The sequence below is a fragment of the Sinocyclocheilus anshuiensis genome, unplaced genomic scaffold (assembly GCF_001515605.1).
Source record: "Sinocyclocheilus anshuiensis isolate Anshui unplaced genomic scaffold, SAMN03320099.WGS_v1.1 scaffold38, whole genome shotgun sequence".
Lineage (NCBI taxonomy): Eukaryota > Metazoa > Chordata > Actinopteri > Cypriniformes > Cyprinidae > Sinocyclocheilus > Sinocyclocheilus anshuiensis.
In genome coordinates, this window is record NW_015544213.1 from 2,913,646 (window position 1) to 2,927,482 (window position 13,837).

The 13,837-nt window shown below is 35.5% G+C and overlaps 2 protein-coding genes across 2 annotated transcripts in view; one reads left to right on the top strand and one right to left on the bottom strand.

Annotated features, from left to right (window-relative positions):
* Positions 1–4,850, top strand: part of LOC107697088 (fasciculation and elongation protein zeta-2) — a 6,710-nt gene extending 1,860 nt beyond the window's left edge. Inside the window, exons 5-9 of the mRNA XM_016497729.1 lie at positions 1,404–1,669; positions 2,061–2,136; positions 3,024–3,089; positions 3,202–3,229; positions 3,821–4,850. Of these exons, the coding sequence (XP_016353215.1) occupies positions 1,404–1,669; positions 2,061–2,136; positions 3,024–3,089; positions 3,202–3,212 (419 nt within the window). The 3' untranslated portion in view covers positions 3,213–3,229; positions 3,821–4,850. The remainder of the gene's footprint in view (positions 1–1,403; positions 1,670–2,060; positions 2,137–3,023; positions 3,090–3,201; positions 3,230–3,820) is intronic.
* A 1,858-nt stretch (positions 4,851–6,708) lies between these two features.
* LOC107697089 (usherin-like) lies at positions 6,709–13,606 on the bottom strand. Its single transcript, XM_016497730.1, has 5 exons — positions 13,531–13,606; positions 10,893–11,203; positions 8,411–8,482; positions 7,475–7,651; positions 6,709–7,387 (listed from the first exon to the last, which is right to left on the bottom strand). The coding sequence occupies exons 1-5, from the start codon at positions 13,604–13,606 to the stop codon at positions 7,301–7,303; spliced, it is 723 nt and encodes a 240-aa protein (XP_016353216.1). The 3' UTR covers positions 6,709–7,300.
* Between the last annotated feature and the right edge of the window lie 231 nt (positions 13,607–13,837).

A 13,837-nucleotide genomic window follows, 5' to 3' on the forward strand; every position in this document is an offset into this window, starting at 1 on the left:
TGCGCCTGCCTATAAATCGGCCTAATTTGCAGCACAATCGGCCGATGCCGATTATTTAAAAAATGCCAAAAATCGGCCGGCCGATCAATCGGTCGACCTCTAACTGCATGTGTATATTCATGGCTTTTTTGTCAGCTGAACCCCTTTGACCTAAAATATTTACTTGAAGTAGTTTTTAAGTTAATATTTCAGTAATTTAACAAAATGTTTGCATGGTTTGCTGATGTCAGTTAATGGTCACGTGGCACGCAGGTAAACAAATAAAATATTTAATCTTTTTGTTGTTTTATTTTCATTTGTTTTTATTTGAAAATTATTTATTTTAATTTTATAATTAATATTTAATATTTTATTAAATTATATTATATTATTTTAAATCATTCATATATATATATATATATATATATATACAGTGGGTACGGAAAGTATTCAGAATGGCTGCAATATAACAAAGAGTGAAAAATTTAAGGGGGTCTGAATACATTCCGTACCCACTGTATATATATGTCATTTTTATTTTTATTAGTTTTTCATCAACTCATAAAATCCATACTCGTGAGGGAACTTGCAGGGGATTCTAAGTACAGATACCTCAAAACCAAGTCGATACTAAAATGTAATGATACCAGTCTTTCTAAATGATCAAACATCAAAACAATAGAAAACCTCTCACCGCTCTTAAAGTTTTGGTTCTTTATTCCTGACAGTTTTCTTAAATAATTGTGTGAAATGCTTACTTATGTGAGACTGTTGTACTTAACTGCCTGTTAATATTTTATGTACAATTTTAACTTTGCATAAAAGAGTTTGCACATTAGCACAGGGTTTCCCAAATGGCTGCAGAGAGTTTGTGAGTTGATCAAAAGCTAATAATGAACTTAAATGCCATATCGCAGTTCAAATTGCAGTCACAATATATGACAAAATAATTGCAGTGCAGCCCTATATGTAGATATTTTTTTAATGAAAACGATCAAAATAAAACACTTATGTTTTATCTGTTTACTTGCATGCCATCTGACCATTGACCAACATCAGAGAAAAGTGAACATGCAAATGTGTCATTAAGTTATTAAAATCTTAACCACTTCCCCTGTGGTAACCACTTAAGTATTCTTCAAGTAAGTATTTTATATCTTAAGGGGTTTGGCTGATAAAAAAGTTTGGGAACCCATGTACTGGCATGTTATTGTAATGTATTTTTGCTGAAATGTAAAATGGTAACTGTTTAAGTACTTTTGAGGGAAGTTCACATGGATCTTTTATATCTCAGTCAGAGAGTAGTGTTGAAATGAATGTGTTATGAAATAACAGTGCTGTAGAAATGAAGATAAGCTTGTGTTTTTGAATGACTGCAGACTTTTTAATCAATTGTTTGATCTTTTCACTCCTCTCTGTCTCAGGCTTGCGCGGTCTGTGCGTGTCTGAGCTGCTGGAGCGTCTGGAGGAGGTGGAGCGACAGATCCGTGGTTTCTCCGAGGAGCTGATCGATCAGCTGGCGGTGAGGGAGGAGCTGGACTTTGAGAAGGAGGTGAAGAACACGTTCATCTCGGCGCTCATCGACGTGCAGAACCGACAGAAAGAACATCGAGAGCTGCTGAAGAAAAAGAGGAAGATAAAGGCCACAGGCGGCGATCAGATATCCAACCGCTCGCATGTGCCAGGAACCGTAAGGATGCTAATCACTCATTATCAAGCCCACACAAAAATACATCCACAGAAATCTCCATAGATTTCTGTAGGACTGGAACATTTTCAAAGCTCTACACAATCCCCTCGTCTGTTCATTTATCAAATAATTTGGCTAAATTCGTAATGCTTCATTTTAGCTTCATTTTACACATTTTGCCAGGTTTAAATCCATTCGGGGAAAACCTACCCTTTTTTCTCCATATCAGCACAAAGAAAGTGAAAACATCTGTCTCTCAGATCTTAAACGTATCTGTTCTCGAATAATTATAATAAATTTTTTGTTCATGTTCTGTCATTTAAAAAAAAAAAAATCAGTTAAATCATCTATAAAAGTGGTATGTTTTTGACCACCTTTGTCTGTTTTTCAGTATTTGACGACGGTGATCCCGTACGACAGGAGCAGCGGAGCGCCGTCTGTAGAAGACCTGCAGATCCTGACCAAGAGTGAGTCAAAGTGAACGCTTGTGTGTCTCTGTTTATGGTGATCCAATTAATGTACAAAATGTAAAATGCACAAAAATGAGACTTTGGTCAGGCCACTTGTGTGAACCTCAGATATGTGTGCTTCACATGATCTTTTAAACTGTAACTATTAGTATTAGTATAAATGATTAGTATAATTAGTATTAGTATAAATGATTGTCATTAAATATTAATTTATAATTTAAATATTATTTAAATACAATAAAATAATGTACACTGCTGTGCAAAAGTTTGGGGTTAGAAAGTGGGGGGTTTTTTTTAGTTCGTTTTGTTGTTTGTTTTTTTGAAGAAATTAATCCATTAAATTGATCAAAAGTGACAGCAAAGACGTTTATAATGTTACAAAAGAACTCTATTTTAAATAAATGCTGTTCTTTTTATCTCTGTATTTATCAAAGATCAAAAGATCCTGAAAAAGTGTACCATGGTTAAGCAGCACAACTGTTTTTAACATCGATAATAAATATTTTGTGAGCAGCAAATCAGCATATTAGAATGATTTCTAAAGACACTGAAGACTGGAGTAATGATGCTGAAAATTCAGATTCAGAAATTTTTAATATATATTCAAATAGAAATCAGTTATTTAAAATTAATAATAATATTTTGCAGTAGTACTGTCTTAACTGTAACTGTAATACTGTCTTAACTTTTGAGTGGTAGTGCATATTTTGATTTCTAGATTGATTGATGAAATCTAAATGAATAGTTTAATAATGTTACTGCTCCATAAATCAGTAAAAAAAAATATATATATATATATATATACACACATACACACCGAGCTGTAAAGAGGGCATATGTGTGTAGTGTTGTACATGAATAAATGTGTGTCTGTGTCTCTGTAGTTCTGCATGCCATGCGTGAGGACAGTGACACAGTTCCTGCTCTTCTGACTGACTACATCCTCAAAGGTATCAGACACCTGAATCACTCGTCAGTCTCCATCACTGTCAGTCTGAGCCTCATTGATCTTCTGTGTGTTTTATGTGTTTTATTTTTGCTCTCGCTGCATTTGACCTCTAGCGCTGGTGTGAGAGAACAGGTGAAGGAGGTGTGTTGTTTTTATACATATCGCTAATTATAATGACTACAGTCTAAAATGACAAAACGTTTAAAAATGTGTATTTGTTATTTCAAATGAAGATGTCCCCAAAGGGGATTTTTTTTACCTCACTTCTGGAGATAATTTTGTCTTCAAACCTTAGCTAAGTAAACCCATCAGACACACAAGTGTGTGTAAAATAGATTTTTGTTGTGTGTGTGTGTGTGTGTAGTATTTGTTGTCTTCTCTGTGATGTATGTTAGTAAACATTATTTGTCTCAGGAAGAAGTTGTGGTGGTAATAATATACAATATACAGCAAAACAACTACTGTTTTTGAAAAGTCTTATGCTCACCAAGGCTGCATTTATTTGATCAAAAATACAGTAAAATCAGTAATATTGTGAAATATATATATTTTTTTTAAATCAAAAAGCAACATCTATATGAAATGTCTTTACTATCACTTTTGATCAGTTTAATGCATACTTGCTAAATTAAAGTATTTATTTCCCTAAAAGACAAAAAAAAAAAACACTGACCACAATCTTTTTTTTTTGTTGAGGCTTTTACTGATCTATCCTTTGATGTCTGTTGTCAGTGTTGTGTCCCACATAGTTTCTGCAGCTAATATCATCGGTACGTCGGACAGCTGATCATCTGCATCTCTCCAAATGATGTTCTTCTCTAATCATGCACAGAATTGACCCACCAGTGGCATTTATTTCCCAGTCCAATTGTATGTTTTGTTTTGTGTAGATGTTATTGTGTGTTTGAGCATGAGTTCACATTTCACTTACTGTCAGATTCCACTAGTTTACTCTATTATCACAGTGCAGCTGTCGTAACTCATGCACGTTTGCATCACATTCGGTTTGTTTTAGCGCAGATCTAGATGCAAGGTTTCCCTCTTTTGATCTTTCCATCAGATGAAATGAGATTTCAGGAAGTCTTGAGCTGCTGATGGCTGAAAATCATAGAAATGAAATGATTGCAATGATTTAAAAGCAATCTCTCCAGCAAAGGCAGGTACAAGTATTTGTGTAGGAAAAGGTTATTTTATGTAGCTGTAGAATGAAATTGTTCAGTCATGCTGAACAGGTTTAGTGATCATTTTTAAAAACACAACTTGATATTCATAATGTATTTCATTGCCAGTTAATAGATCGTCATACTCTGTTTTTGTTCTATTCGATCAGCTTTCTAACTTCTCTCTATAACAGTATTAATATTGAGTTGATGAGGAGTGAACAGTACGAGTAATTGCTACCAGTTGATGTGGAATCTGTGAGATCTCAGCAGGAGGAAGGACTTTTATCAGATCTCTGGACTGGATTTCTGTTTTAAGGTATGAAGAGCTAAAACACTCATAAAGAGATAAATCTGTCTGTCTGTCCTCACTATGGTCCTGTAAGATTGAATGATTGTCTCTGGTTTATTAGTTTTTGTTGAAACAGATTGGAGGTGATATTTTTGTATGTGTGACTGTAAAATCTGATTGGTGTTTTTTGATGGAGAGATTGAGATTACATTGTGTTGAGTCCTGCAGATGCACGACCTTAAAAGAAATAGTTGACCCAAAAATGAAAATTTGCTTAAAATGTAGGGTGACAATTTTCAGCAAGTTTTCATTTTTGGATGAACTTCCTTTAAAGGATTATTTCACTCTAAAAAAAAAAAACTGTTTTTATTTCTTTTGTGCATAAAAGAGGTCCATATGGATCATGTGCCATATTTAACCCTTTAAGTGCCACCCCCCCATTTTTGAATATAGATGTGAAAGTGCAATATTCAAATTTAAATTGTTATAATTCATGAACACTTTGGAATACAGACCTAAGTTTGGACTCTTTTTTTTTTAAGAAGACAATCTGCAGATTATTGCAGAATTGGAATCATTTCAAAATATTAAAGTATCAAAAAGTTAAAGAAGTTTAAATTTACTGTAAAGAAAATGCACTGTACCATTTTTATTTTATATAAAATAAATATTTAAAAAAAAAAATTTAATCCAAAATTGGTATAAAATTAAAGCCTTATGTCTAAATAAGTTATGTTCCAAATTTGAAGTTGATATAAAAAACAATTTGAGGTTCATGAGAGATTTTATTTTATTTAGGACAGCCACTGGGTGCAATCAAATCTCCATTGAATTTTTTTAAATGCATTTTTCTGTCACAAATGTCTAAATATCGCTGTCAATATTACTTCTGTCACAAAATAACCACCAAATATGGAATCTTGAGACTCAGACCTTTCCGACGATATGTATTTTGTCAAGATTATAAACGTTTTGATTCTAAAAGACCATAATACATTTTGTAATATGACACCTGACTCCACCCACTAAGGGGGAGGAGACCGCCAAAACATTTTAAAGTACCATTTCCATGGTAATGCAATGTCCGATTTCAAAATGGTTTTCACAGGATGAATTTTGAGGTTTTAAGCTTTCATATGATATGTAATTTATGATTATTACTAAGATATGTGACAGAGAAAAAAGACGACGAAAAAAAGAGCAAATCATCTGAAGGCGTTCAGTCGCTTTTTTAATTTTTTTTATTTGTTCTATTAAATAAAATCATGGACCATGAATTACATTTCTGAGTGAACTACTCCTTTAAACTCAGCAGTTTGTGCATGTGAGGACTAAAACATCTCGCATGTCTCTAAATCAGTCTGTTCTGTGGGCTGAAGGGTAGAAATTGTTTTCATGTTTGTAAAGCATTCAGAAAGTAGAAGTGGCTGCACGCACTTTCAGCTGGCCTAAAAGGGAACAGTTTTGTAGAGCACGACATTTGCGTGAAGCATTGAACTACTGCTCTTGTTGGTGTCGTCAGGTGGTCGTGGCCTGATTCTGAGAAACATTAGCAGTGCACAGTAAATCAGGGTAAACGTACTATAATAACTAGAGATTATATAGTTATACAAGCAATAATGAAACGCTGCCTTTTGGAATGCATGAAATTTTGTACATTGAAACTGACCTTATTTTTAATGCAACATTAATGGTCCTTTTGAATTAGAAATTTATAAGCAATGCATTGTATGTAGCAGGGCAGTTTTCAAATAAAACCATCTGTTCATCAAACCTGCTGTGCATTTGTCTTTCAGTAAAAAAATTAAATAAAAATTCTTTCAGAAGTTAAAAGTTGTAAAGAACTATTTATGTATTGTTTTATTTACTACTATAAAACACTGCTCAAGTCCCTCACTAAGCAGACACCAAATATTAGCTTCAGTTCGATTGTGACTTAAATATACAACTTTTCATTAAAATATTGTTTTATGTTATTATCTTTATTAAGTAGCCTCTTGCAATGTTCCCTCTAATTTAATTTTTTTTGGGGGGGGGGCAGACCTGTACAGCGCATATAATAAAATATAATATAAAAAAAATATTTTCAAACAACGTGAACGTGAATTCTTTTACAGTTAACTAAACATTGCACACTACTACACCTGTGTGACTGTAAATGTCTCGGGAGTTTTGTTACCGTTCTGTGCCCATCATTTCCACTACTTAATTAAGCCACTCCTCTTTAAAACATGACATTTTTATTTCACATTTAATTGCATATGCGTTGGCTCTCTCGTGTTGAGCTATTTGTCCCACAACCATTAAAGTATTCGATCTCTACAGCGACTGATTTGGCGCACGTCATTCTCTTTCTATGAAACCTGTAAACCGCATTCACTGGTTCTATAGCCACACCAAATCTATAGCAGTTTACGCCGAGCATTGCAATTATTTCACATTCCCTAGAATTAAATCAAATGGTTTTCCCCAACTCATTTTTGCATCTGTCCTGTGCACAGCATATTATTTCTTCTGCGTGGTCGCGACGTAAGAAGCACAGCTTAGAGGGAACACTGGCCTCTTCTGCTTAATGCTTAAATATTACATTTGTCATAAAATTACAACACTGTTTTCTTCAAATAAAAAAACGAGTCACGAGTCCATAGAGTCCCAGAGCAGTTCTGAATTCACCAAAACAGTTCAGTTCATTTTCCGCTCAGTTCTGAGATGATGTTTGGAGAAAGTGCTGATGATGAAGGTCAAAGGTCATGATGAAGGTCAAAGGTTGGTGTCGGTGAACATGGTGTGTTCCTTCCTGACTGTGCTGAAGCCTTTGATGGTGTCCACAAACTCCTCGCCTTCAAACTGACAAACATACAACACATCATCAAAATCATATTTTAGCAACAAAAAAAAAACTTTTTGTCCAGCAGCAGTAAGTAATGCTCTCACCAGGCCACTGTCGAGGCGTCTGAAGTGCGGCTCCCATGATTCCTCGTCTTTCTTGTCGATGAGCTGACTGACGCTGCGCTGTAAAGGGTTTTGTGTGTACAGACCTGAGACCGTCACCAAACCATCCTCACCTTCAGCAGAACGGTCCTCCTCCATCACTTTACTCTCAATCACCTCCTGAACACGAGAGAAGAGGCTTCATGAATTCTTCAAATGACTTTTAGAGCAACATCTTCTGAACTAACTAAAATAAAGCTAGTAAAATAAATCAGTTTTGACTAAAGTATCAAAGCATTTTAATTCATTTTATTTTATTTTTGCCTTTAAAAAGTGGAGTTTCAAATGTATCATTTAATGACATATTACACATATTTACAACTTTATATATTTTTTTAAACAAAAAAATTGAAAAAGCTTAAATTTTAGATTTACATTAATTTAGATCTATATTTATGTTTAAAGCAGAGCTATTGTTGACTAAAACTAAAACCGTAAAAAACCCAAACATTTTCATTACCGGAAATAATTCAAATTTAGAAAAACTAAACATATTTGAAAAAGAAATACAAACACACAACAAAATTATTAAAACTAAAATGAAAACAGAAAATATACAAATAAAATCTAATAAAACATTAACAAAAACTATAATAACATGTCTATGATATTTAAATGCTCATTTAAAGGTCAAGTGTGTATTTCTTTTTCTTTTTTTGTACATCAAAATTGCTCCTCCTGTTACCATATTAGTGTATTTGCAGAGACAACTTATGTTTGGGGTCATTATTTTTTATTCCACTTGGTGCCGCTGGTGGTGCAGAATTTTTTTGTATATATTTTGTATATAAAAATAACATTTAGCAAAATTTTATTGTTAAAGCTAACAAATATGACTCTTTTTGTAACATGTGCATGTAAATAAAATAAATCTCTGACCTCCAAGTGCATGGTGAAGGCCTTCAGTGTGACGCTGTTTGGAGAGCCCACCGTTTCTGGAACTGTGTCGAACTGTGAGGAGCAAACGTGTCATTAAAGGGGTCATATGATGTTAAAAATAACATTATTTTGTGTATTTGGTGTAATGAAATGTGTTCATGCGGTTTAAGGTTCAAAAAACACTATTTTCTCTGTGCTCATGCACTATAGATATTCATTCTTTTCGCACCTGAATTAAACGTTTTCAAAAGTTATCAACCAATCAAATTTCAAAGATGGATCTGTCATTTCTTTACAATTTAATACTACTTAGTCATAATATTAGAAATGAATCGGGTGTTTGGATGATTGTAAATAACCTAGTTTAACAGTTTGGTCAAACCCTTCTGAACGATTTATCTAAACAAACAAAAAAGCTTATGATTCTTAAAATTCATGTGGTCATATAGGTCTATATATATTGTGTACTTGGATGGATTGATATATATATAACTTCTGATTTAAGACAGAACTATTTAGATATGGGTCAGATGCACTATTCCCTAAACCTATACTTAAGATTTGGAGACCAAATATAACACTAATTAATTTGTCATATTTGCCATAACATTACTACATTCTATTCTATGGGTTTAATGCATTTGCAGACAATGTAATTACATGTAACTGTCATATAACTGTATATTCACTGTTTTAGAGGAGAGTGCCATTGAATGTATAGCTAATATTAAGTGGATTTTCATTAAAAAAAAATCTGAACTGAAAACACTGGATTAAAAGAAAAAAAAAAACTCCTAATGAATGGCCAAACAGCAATGCTATTAGAACATTTATTGTTATATCTTGCATCATTTACATCTATTTTTACATTTGATGTTGATTTGAGGAGTTGTTACTTATTATTGCCATCATACCAACTGAGAATTTATTGCAATGATTTTAAATTCAGTTGAGGTATCTGTCTGACATATTATGACATAACATTGATGTTTTATATAAAGTATTTAGGGCCATAGGCTATAATATGTTGTTTTTAGATCAATTGCTCAGAGACCAACCAGTTGGACAGACGTTATATGTACAAATTATCCAAGCACCCAATTCCTGGCCATTTCTATAGGCTACATTTCATTAACATTGCAAAATATTATTAAACTGGAAAGAAATTAAAGATCCATCTTTGATTGTCAAAAGAATTCCAATTGTGGAGGTCTGATTGGTTAAAGCTTTATTTATATAGCACCTTTTTTTTAAGTGCGTGCACTCTCTCCGGGCGAGAGCAGCGCGTATCTGAGCACGCGCGTCCGGTTTTGTGCGAGAGCAAGGGAAATCCGTGCGTGAGCGGAGAGATTCGCGCGAGTGCATTGTATTAATGTGCTTTTGCGCTACAATAATGCGCTCTCGACATTTGTCAGTAAAATAACACCATAACAGTCCTCCATAAAATGTGCTGCACACATCTGAATATTTCGGTTGAACTGTTCTGGAACAGTGTTGTAAATACAACAAGAGAAAGGAAAATTTGAAATCGCATCATATGACCCCTTTAATATTTCACAGACAAACACCTCGCCCTCAGGAGGATCTTAGGTGAGTTACAGCCTCATCGGTTTAGGACAAAATAGATAAATGTTTTAGAATTATTCCAGGACATTGAACAGAATTCCCTCAGAAAAGATAGGTAAATTATGGGCCTTACACACAGAACACATTTTTTAAATAAACCTGAGACATGCAAATGTAAAGCTGCACAATGCAAGTTCACCGAACTAACTTAAACCCACTCCGACAACATCCATTTAAACAGAAAAACAATGGAGAACCTCGAGCTAACAGAGAACGTTCTCAGAACGTGGACAAGGTTCTTTCAATGTTATAAAAAAACATCCTTCCAATAACATTCATAGAACATTGTTCAAAGTAATGATGTTCTCACAACGTTGTTTATATATCGTTATGGGCATTCATCTAATGTATGTTACTACTTATTACTTGTTTCAGAACGTTGAGAGAACATTAAAAAATGTTCTCATGTTTGCAAAATGAAACATTCCCTTAATGTTTTCTCTACAAAAAAAAATGGAAAAACAAAAGACGTTTAGACGTTTTTTCTAAAAACAAAAACGTTTTGCAAGTCAGAAAGAACATCCAAAAATGTTAATTTTCATAATTGGAACCTTAGCGAAACGTTTTTTTAGAACGTTCTTGTTAGCTGGGTTGACTCGTGTTCTAAAAATGCGCGCGAGACGCTGCAAAATACACAAGCGACATCCTTCTGCTGCGTGTTTACCATAGACTGTATAAAAACAGGTGTTTACATAGAAAAGAAATGGAATGCAAAATCTGGTTCCGTGTGAACGCTCCCCATTTCTCAGACTCTCGCCATATTGGATAGTTTGAATGCTTCCTGTTCATTAATCCGCACACTGTCGCATGCCTATTCAAACCTGCAATATGTCAAATAAGGACGTTTTGGCCTCACCAGGTAGGAGTTGCTGGGTGGGTAAACAGCCAGCGGGCTGCGGCGATGGAGCGGCAGTGGTACGAGGGGCGGCCGTTCGCGGGTGAATGGCGGTTTATTGAGAGCCTTGTGTAACACTATAGCCAGAATGAGAGCCAACAGCAATAGCGCGACTCCAGCCATCAGCACAATGAACCACAGCTCACGGTAGAACGGCGAACCCCCCGCACCTGAGCCCAGCCGACCGCCGGCAGGAGTGGGAGGCTCGACACCTAAAATCACAGACAGGAGAGACAAAACAGAAAACTGGTTTAGATTCGATTTAAAGCCCACTTCAGCAGGGTTGCCAGATTTTCACAAGAAAACCTGCCCAATCACTACTCAAAACTAGGCCAAAACTAGCCCAATCTGGTTTCGAGGGGGTCCCCAGTTAAAAATTACATTTGGGGGGGTTAAAATACACATTTTTTGGCGGGGTTCCCCTGCAAAAAATCACATTCCAGAGGATAAATATCATGTTATTGGAGTCGCTTCAAACCGCTGACATGAAAAACAACCTGCAGCAACAGTGTTAAAGTAGCCCAATTCCCCACCGTTTGAAAACCACGGACTTGGCAACACTGGTTAGAGTAGCCCAATTCCGGGGGAAACTGCAGACTTGGCAACACTGGGTAGAGTAGCCCAATTCCGTGGAAAACCACAGACTTGGCAACACTGGTTAGAGTAACCCAATTCCGGGGAAAACCACAGACTTGACAACACTGTTTAGAGTAGCCCAATTCCGGGGAAAACCACAGACTTGGCAACACTGGTTAGAGTAGCCCAATTCCGGGGAAAACCACAGACTTGGCAACACTGGTTAGAGTAGCCCAATTCCGGGGAAAACCACAGACTTGGCAACACTGGTTAGAGTAGCCCAATTCCGGGGAAAACCACAGACTTGGCAACACTGGTTAGAGTAGCCCAATTCCGGGGGAAACTGCAGACTTGGCAACACTGGTTAGAGTAGCCCAATTCCAGGGGAAACCGCAGACTTGGCAATACTGATTAGAGTAGCCCAATTCCGGGGGAAACCGCAGACTTGGCAACACTGGTTAGAGTAGCCCAATTACGGGGGAAACCGCAGACTTGGCAACACTGATTAGAGTAGCCCAATTCCGTGGGAAACCGCAGACTTGGCAACACTGGTTAGAGTAGCCCAATTCCGGGGGAAAACCGCAGACTTGGCAACAATGTACTTCAGTTATGACGCTTAGCACATGCGTACAACGAACGCTCAGCCTTTCGACACATGCGCACAGCAAATGTTCAGCCTTGTGTCTGCGCTTTTTCTATCCCAAGGTTAATGTCTTTAATCAAAAACACACTGAACACTGATGCACATTCTTTATTCACCATTATCTAGAAGAGTTATATATAGCTGTTTTTTTTTTGTAGAAATGGTACATCACAATCTTGCTCTGACCAGAGTGACCTGAATTGATGTCCTAATTACAACTTCCCATGACTTGAATGCACTAAAAATACAAGTATAGTGTGTTCATACTACACAGTATGCAGTACTGTAGAACACAATGCTGATAAGAGGCTGAATGTCACATCTCTCTAGTTTCACTGAGGATCCGTCCTGATCTTTCTTAGCAGTTCTCAGATAGCCAGAGATCTCTGTAATGAGACACGTTTGCTCTCTTATCTCTCTCTTCCAGGTGAGGATGTTAGATAGCTGTCCGTCATCCTGCTTTTTAGCTTTTAAATATGAAAGCCTATTTTCACCATGGAATAAAAATAGATAAATACAGATAATTGTAACTTTTTACATCACAATTCTGTTTTTGTTTTTTTACAATTGCAAGTTTATATATCTCAGATAAAAAAATTATAATAATCAGAATTAGATATAAACTCAGAATTGCAAATATATAAACTATTCAGAATAGTTAAAATATATATAAAAAATTTCAGAAATGTGAGATATAAACTCAGAATTGTGAGTTATAAATTTGGAATTGCAAGAAAAAAAAAGTTTTGAGATTTTGAGACATTTTGAGAAAAAAATAGTCATAATTAAGATATAAATCAGAATTGCAAGATTTAAACTCAGAATTGAGAGTTATAAGATCAGAATTATTAGAAAAATAGGCAGAATTGTGAGATATAAACTCAGATTTGCCAGATATGATCTTCAGAATTGTGAGATAAACTGATTATGGAGAAAAAAGTCAGAATTCTGAGATATAAACTCAGAATTGAAAGAAAAAAGTGCAAGATACAAACTCAGTATTGTGTGATATTCAGAATTGCAAGTGAAAAAGTCAGAATTGTAAGTTATAAACTCAGGCTTCTGAGGAAAAAAAGTCAGAAATTTGAGATATAAAGTTTTTTTTATTTTTTAATTCCCTAGCAGAGATAGGGTTTGATATTTAAGCACTGAGCAAATGAAATAATCTGATGGACTGACGTTTTCTTCTCTCCATTTTAGTCCAAATGACGCAATGCACATGTATAGATGTTTTATTCATTGATGCAAACAGAAACATGTTTAAAGCATGCGATAAAGCTGCATGCATCTCATCTCTCAGAGGTCAAATGAACACCATGTCATAAAACAAAAATGATGGCAGAATAAACGTCACAGAGAGACAGGAGGAGTTTTACTCACCGGTGTCCGTGGTTCCTCTCATGAGGATTCCGGGACCCCAGGACTGTGTGTGACATGAGACGAGGCCCTCAAACATCAACCGTGAGCACTGACCTCAAACATTTTATAGCTGTACATTCAGAAAACACTTCAATGAAGCTATTTGGTCTGTGTAGTCGCTTCAAGGGACAGAAACTGTGTGTGCGTGTGTGTGTGTGTGTGTGTGTTTGTGTGTAAGGTGTCTCTGCAGCTGTAATTGTACTCCAGGGCTCTATGGTAACAGAGAGATCAGTTACCACAGTAAAACCATGTCATTATGATATGACCC

What these genes read in the sequence shown, in the direction of transcription:
- LOC107697089 (XM_016497730.1), bottom strand. Translation starts at nt 13,606, where the DNA reads ATGTTTGAGGGCCTCGTCTCATGTCACACACAGTCCTGGGGTCCCGGA. An exon ending in GAGAGGAACCACGGACACCG is followed by an intron (nt 11,204 to 13,530) that starts GTGAGTAAAACT and finishes ACCCTGCTGAAG; the next exon opens with TGGGCTTTAAATCGAATCTA. An exon ending in CCTTCACCATGCACTTGGAG is followed by an intron (nt 7,652 to 8,410) that starts GTCAGAGATTTA and finishes TCTCGTGTTCAG; the next exon opens with GAGGTGATTGAGAGTAAAGT.